The 7,431-nt window shown below is 40.5% G+C and overlaps 1 protein-coding gene across 1 annotated transcript; it reads right to left on the bottom strand.

Moving 5' to 3' along the window:
• Positions 1–288: 288 nt before the first annotated feature.
• Positions 289–6,803, bottom strand: hoxc1a (homeobox C1a). Its single transcript, XM_042491016.1, is given in 2 exon segments — positions 289–1,134; positions 6,218–6,803. Coding segments are annotated over 2 exon segments (987 nt in total). The 3' UTR covers positions 289–733.
• Between the last annotated feature and the right edge of the window lie 628 nt (positions 6,804–7,431).

The raw sequence follows: 7,431 nt of genomic DNA, 5'->3' as shown, positions 1-7,431 counted from the left end.
AAAAAGCCTAAACACAGACAAAATATAGCAGCAGTATTAAAGCGGCATTAAAGCTGGTCTAAATTAGCCTGATTATTATCTGCCAACATGTTAAAGATTTGTCTATAACAGGTGCATCTTAGTTTTTACTCAAATGTGTCAGCTTTTTAAAGAAATGGAAATATCTTCATAATGATCAATTAATTGAGTAAGTAGCTGTGATTTAGTGAAATGATTTGTAATCATTTGTGTGTGTGTGTGTGTGTGTATATATATATATATATATATATATATATACATACATACATCCTGTCAATAGAATAAGCATTATCAATGAAGACTTTAGATAATTAAAAATAATTCTTATTTTAAACATAACTAGGAGCCACATGTCCTGTTGAATAAATATATTCAGTCGTTTCCAGGATAAATTGTACAAAATAAATAAACAAATCGTCTTCCATAGTTTCTATGGACAATTAATATAATTTTGTTTCTTCGTTTCCATTGTGTAGAAAGGAGCGCGATGCAATGACTTGAATTTTAATATTCAAATCAGAGCGCCAGTCTGAAGCCGGGGGAGGATGACAAATTGTTTTGACCCGTTCTTGCATGAAGAAACTTGCCATTGCGTTTCTTTGCGATAAGCATCCATCGTGGTAAGCAAATAAAGGTGAGGGCTGATTGAAACTGATGCAAACGCGAATCAAAACATCTGCAGGCGGGCGCCCTTGCGTCATGCAACTCCCGCGGTTCAGGAGTTCAGAGGCAGGTGTTTTGGACAGGTCGGTCCAGGAGAGGGGCAGGTGTCCAAAGTGTCCGCGTGTGAGCGCGAAGCCGCGGGGCTCGGGTCGGAGAGCAGCCCGTCTCTCTGTAATTTCTTTTGCTTCATGCGTCTGTTCTGAAACCAAACTTTCACCTGCGTCTCGCTGAGCTGCAGGGCGCTGGCGACCTCCACCCGCCTGGCCCGCGTCAGGTACTTGTTGAAGTGGAACTCCTTCTCCAGCTCGGTCAGCTGCTTGGTGCTGAAGCTGGTCCTCGGGGCCCCGTTCGCCGTGGGAGGACAATCCGTGCAGATGCTGCTGCTGCTTGCAGCCTCCACAGCACCGAGGTCCGAGCCAACGACACTGAACCCACAGGTCATGTGCATCCTGGCTGGGAACAGAGGACACGAGAGCAGTCGTCAGCAAGATCAATGAGGTTACCCACAAAAGAAGCACAAAACCCCTCTGAATAAATTATCTACGCCCTTATTCAGGAAATAAGATGGAACTTTTCTTGAAAAACAAAACAATCTAAAATAACAAACTTCAGTTAATGTTATTTTTTGTGGATCTAGCGTTTGTATAAATCCTCAAAAATCAAACAAAATATTTATTATAGCTCTATCTCATACACTGTAAAATCTGACAAATTAATTTTATTATTTAAAAAACTCAGGAAACTGATTGCCTTGAAAATGCAAGTAAATATAACCATTATTCTTAATTTATGTTAACTTTATATCTAATTGTTGGGTTTGTTTGAAATTGAGTTATATTTACTTAATTTTGTGAAACTGTTGCAACTCAAAAATGAAAACTTAGATCAATATTATAATATATACGTTCTAGCAACGTCAGGAAACCAAGTATACAGTGCTTAATTTCTGCATTCTGCCAGCTGCAAACTAGTATATTAGTTAACTAGTATCATATTTGTATTTTCTTAAATATGTGAACAAAACAGAACTCACAAATCTCCTAAATTCATCAATAGCAAAATCCTCTTTGTGATGATCAAGTTAAGTCAGATTAACTTGGTTTACGGAAGTTGCTAACACTTAAAAAGAACAAGGTCATTTCAGTTGTCATTTTTAAGTTGCAACAACTTCAAAAAATTAAGTAAATACAGCTAAATGTTAGTAAACTTAACAATTAGATATAAAATAAACATATATTAAGATTTATTTATAGTTACATTTACTTTCCTTTTTAAGGCAATTTGTTTCCAAGATTATTTTAAGTGAGATCAACTTGTCAGATTTTACAGTGTACTGGCCCCGGATATTTCTGCAATCATATGGAATAAAAATAATCGAAGGATTGTTTGAAACGGAAGAGTTAAACAAATATTCAAGCATTCATTGAAAATTTTATTTAAATAAAAGACACTGTTTTATAGAAATTGTCCCTGAGCCAGTTTGGTGATTTAAAGTCTCAAAGCCATTTTTCTGTCTGTATAAAACAGACGTATATCAACTTTCAGGCACACTGTAAAATCTTTACTACTCTCAAACAGGTGGATGGGGAATTGTGCGTTATCTACATGGACATAATAATAGAAACATCTGCACGGTATACTGCAATGTCATGCAACAACATCCCAAACTAAAGCCTGAAAAAGGATTTGGAGATTTGAATCGACACCTCTACACTCTGAAAGATCTGGACGTGTCATTTGTAAAGGGGTTGCGTTTTAGGTGTGTTCAAGACAAGTTCACCAAACAGTAGAACAAACATTGCTGCTGTATATCGCAGATGTGTGGGAAAAGTTGCGAGAGAAATGTTTGGCGATTCAAAACAACTTTGTATCGTTTACAGTCCATTAGCTGTATTCATCAGAATCATTAATAATTTGCCTTTAGGCCTTTTCTCTGTCAATGACAGTTTAACAGTTTACAAATCCTTTCAAACACTGCATTAATGACAAATGTCTCCATTTTTTTCCTCTGAGGTTTCTGGGTCACACATTAAAGTATCATCTGTGCTACTTATGTGCAATGAATGACAGGAACCGCAGCTATATCTTGATTTTTCATTGCTGACATTGTGGGTAAGTCGTCAGTGTGTCTTTGCCTCTGAGAAAATGTGCTGCTGCTGCATAATGGAGTCAGTGTGCCAGGTGTAGAGAAATGCCTCCCACCACAACTCATAGGGAGGAAGGTTAACAGGCCTCTAGCCACTTGGAAAAGCATAGCAGATGGAAAGGTCAGTTATAGGATAAATGTCGACATCTGTGTTTTAAGAAAATGAATGTCAAGGTAACCGAGCTTGAGAATTAGAGGGCAGCGAACATGAAGAGCCAGTACAGAGAGGAACTGTACGTAATTAAGAACTTCAGCTTTCAGGAGTGCAAATCACATGCACATTCTGATTAATGGCGCCAAAGATAATAGAATTGATGCCGGCCAGAAGGCATAAAAGAATCAAACTAAATATTTGAGAAATGACTTGCATGCTTAAAAATAGCCAGCCAGCAAAGGGAATGGAAGGGGCCTTCCAAGCCAAGGAGAGGGAAGAAGAAAAGGGATAGATCGATACACATTGCCTCAGTCATCTGGGCATCCAGCCCACAGTAATTCAGGTGCTGTCAAAGCATAATTGAAGAATGACGCACTGGGAGTATATACACTGAGCCAAGAGATCAGGTTACTGCAGGTCTGTGGAGGCCTTTCAACATGGAAGAATACGCAAGACTTTGTTTTGTGCCAAAACCAATACAACCTCCAGAGGAAAGCATACTTTCACTAATGACTCTTTTACAAGTTACACAGTAGCGCTAATGAGTTACTCCTACAGATGATCCCCTTCAGAGAGATACAGAAAGAGGTTACAAAGATACTAACAGTACTGCGAGGAGATGTGTGTGCGTGGGTGGGTGCAAGCAAATGGCTTTCTCAAGTGCGCGGATTTGGATCAGATGAGTGGCTAATGGGTTTTATGAATAAAATGACTCCTCGACCAGTGAAATGTGTTGTCACCTTTTGCCTCCCTCACAGTGGCGCCATCAGAGAAATGTTTACCCACTCATCTAGATTCTTAAGTAAGAGCAAGTAGAGGGCTAGAAATTGTAGTTTTGTATTTTGTAGCATGGTACAGTAAAACAACATTTATGATGAATTAAACGTGTTCATGTCACATTTTGTTGGTCTTACAGCAGCATCATGAGGAAATAAGTTCATCAATGTGTGTGAAAGCATATGTTTAGATTTCAGGGGGGACACAGAAGACATGCCGCCCTCACTGTTAAAAACATGCGCATTTGGCCCCCACATTAAAAACATAACAGTAGCATTGGACATTTTTTTGCCAAAATAAAAGACATTTACACCATAAATTGGTGCTGAAAGGGAACAAATGAATGCACAATAATTCCCCAGACTTCAGCAAACTAGGTGTTTGACGCTGAGGATTTTCTGGGGGAGGAACCTGAGTGCCACGTTTCATACGTGTCCCCCCAAAATGTTGAAAAAAAACATATGCCTTTGTGTGAATGTACATCACTGGCCACTAGGGATGAGACAATAGACGACTGTATCTCGGATTGCGATAAAAAAAACAGTTACAATAAACTGATGCATGTCATGTGATTCATATATATGTGTGTGTGTGTGTGTGTGTGTGTGTGTGTTTCTTAAGAAAATGTATAGTTAAGTATGTTTTAGTGCCAATTTAAGAGTGTATCATAGATGTTGATGATTATCAGGATAACAGGGGTGTAGGTTTCTTTTTAACCTTGGGGGGCAGGGACACAGGGGTGTCCTCCGCTGCCATATTTTGGATCGAACATTTAATTTCCTGCATTCTGCTTATTTTTATGCACCTATTTGTGCCTTTTCTGCATACATTTATGGCAGATTTTTTTTGTCAAAATAAAAGTCCTATTCCACTTTCCATCTTTTTATTTAGCAGGGCAAATGCAAATGTTCTAAATATTTTTGGGCACGTGTCCCCTGTGTCCCCCCTGAAATCTACACTTGTGCAGGATAATAAAGGGGAATCACTTTCATTTTGGCCAGTATAATTGTCATATATCTTTGCATCGTCCCATACCTGCTGCCCACTAAACTGAATTCCTATCTTTTTTGGATAGCTTGTGCTGGCTGCATCAAATAACACTGAAATATTCTGAGTCAAATCAATTTTTTGAGGTCATATTTTGGCTCTCTACTCCTGCCTCAATCTGAAATTATGTTTCACAGTGCATGTTGAGAACAAGCATGCAAAAAGGTAATGAAAAGCTGTAAATGGTAGTTTTTTAGCAGTCAAATCAAAAGTGTGTATGTCACACACCTAACACACTGACTCCATCATGCAGCATCACCAGAAATAATGTGTTAAATCCACATGATTTAATACACTAATGTGGATTTTTCCTGCAGCTTTGTGTTTGTTTCAGTCCTTGCAGAGGAGTTTGGGCCTTTTCACACCAGACAGTCTGGTGGTAATGACCAACCTGCATCTTTGGTCACTGCACATTTGGGTCAGCAGCACGCTTACAGCAGATTGTGCCGTGGGGAAAAAAAAGAGGTCTGGATCACCATTGTAGTAAATCTTCGTCCATGTAAAATTTATGAAACCCAACCCAAGTCCAGGGTCCAGTCACTCAACTGACATTATTGATCAAATGAAGGATCTATATGAGATATTATCACTCACATAAAATTGAGGATTGATAGGCATTTTTCACATTAGTCGGCTATTGGTATTTTTTTTTTTTTTTTTTTTAAGCCTTGGATATGTATTCTTCTGTGGGCTCTGTGCCCGGGATTCATCAGTCAGGGAAATGATGATCTGTGACAGCAATTATGTTAAAAAGGTGGACACATGTAAAGGTGCTGCAAACTGAAATCAATACACAAGGGCTTTCATTATAAACAGACAACTAATCAATACTCAGGGAGCACTCCAGCTTACAAGAGTAAGTTTTACTCAACTTCCTGTGAGTCTCGACAGGCAGTGGTCTGTTGCATTATTCAAAGGCTACTGGTTAGTAAGGGCAAGGGTAAATAATTGATCATTTTCTGGGGTGAATATACAGTGAGGCTAGGGAGCAGGCCTTTGACTGTACTCCACACTCGTGTGTGTGTACAGTCTAAATCCTGCTTGTAACAGTAGGTGGAGCGACAACGTTAACAGACATTAACCGTTAAGGAAATAGTGCATGTGCATATTCAAATGTGGCGTCGACGAAACAGCTAGTGCTTCACTTTAAACGTTTTGACCCGTTTTAAAAGTGGGAAAATATTATTTTTTTTATGCAACTTAATTATTGGTGACGGAGGAAAGTGTGCACTGTGACGCACAAACACGTCAGCTATTTTTCTCTTTTTTTCCAGCGTGAAGAAAAAAACTTCCGAGTAAACTTTTTCAACTATGAATGAAAGTGATCCAAAGCTTTAACTAGTTTATGCGGAGTGTATTTAAAGTTACTTTATCCTTTCTCTCGTGCTCAATCTCTTTTGACAAAAACTTACCCGCCCGGTGGTGACTCCTCTTCACTTTCATCCACTCAAAAGTTTTCCTGCTTACATCCATTTGAGCCCCGTTACAGTCCGAGCCAGCTGAACTCCCCATGGCGACGTGAATCTCGGGGCCATTAGAGTAGATTTGTGAGCCAAACCCGGATTGCAGCGTTTCGTTTGTATTTGACACGCCGTTTCCGCGTCCTGGAGAGCCCTGCCCCTGCGCCCTGCACCGCCAGGGGACACGGGACGAGTGGGGGCAGGCCGGTGTGGAGAAGCCCTCGAGAGTCGGTGTGGTAGGAGGAGGAGGGCTGTCCAAAGAGGTGCAGAGAGTCAAACTGTTGGAGAGAGTTAAGTAGCGAGGACGCGGAGTATAAAATCCCACTTCCACCTCCAGTTTCCCCTCCTCGTCACGACTGCAGAGTTCAAGATGAGTCCTGCCGTCCAGGTCCCGGTTTATGACCTCTTTTGCTCGGCAGCAGCCCGTGAACAGAGGGCTCCTCTCCCCTTCGGCCGTTAACTCTTGATAGGAAGTCATTATCACCTCTGCTCCTGCATAATCATTGGACGGGGTTGCACTTCATGCCCGGCCTCTCATGCATCCAAGTAACGCATGGTCAGGCGGCCGGACGGCCGAGGGGACATTCCTCAGAGGAGAAACAGCAGTGCCTGATTGATAGAGATGACGTGCCCTCCTGGTCTTGGCCAATAGCTGGACATCTCTGTCATCAGAGAGGACAACACTGATTAAAACCAGTTGAGAAACTCACTTCAGGTCAACGTTTTAATGGCACAAAGAGTTGTGCAATGCAGGCCACAGCAAAACAAATCTAGAAAATGTCCTTAAAAGCAACGAGGACGTTCATCATCATTGAGGGCTTTCACGGGCCTCTCACCTACGCAGACAGGTAGATTGTGACGTCAGACGTGTTTGTATCGGGCATTTTTTGGCCCCATCAGCAAGGGCATAGATTTTTCCAACATTGCCAGCAAACGCTTAATTTTCTGCATTTTTGTGAATTTTTATGCAGCTATGTGGGCCTTTTCTGCCTCAATTTATGGTGTAAATATATAACTTTTTAAAAAGTCTGTAGCTACTTTTATGATTCATGTTTTAACCCTTTAACACCCGGATTAACTTTTTTTTGTGTGCTGCATTTAGATGCCTTTTAACAGAGAAAATTGGTTTGGTTTCTTCCAAAAACACAGGAAACATAATGAGCAAG

This window comes from Plectropomus leopardus, chromosome 8, assembly GCF_008729295.1.
Source record: "Plectropomus leopardus isolate mb chromosome 8, YSFRI_Pleo_2.0, whole genome shotgun sequence".
NCBI lineage: Eukaryota > Metazoa > Chordata > Actinopteri > Perciformes > Serranidae > Plectropomus > Plectropomus leopardus.
Note: the sequence above shows the minus strand (reverse complement) of the source record. Positions and strands in the feature narration are given on the sequence as shown.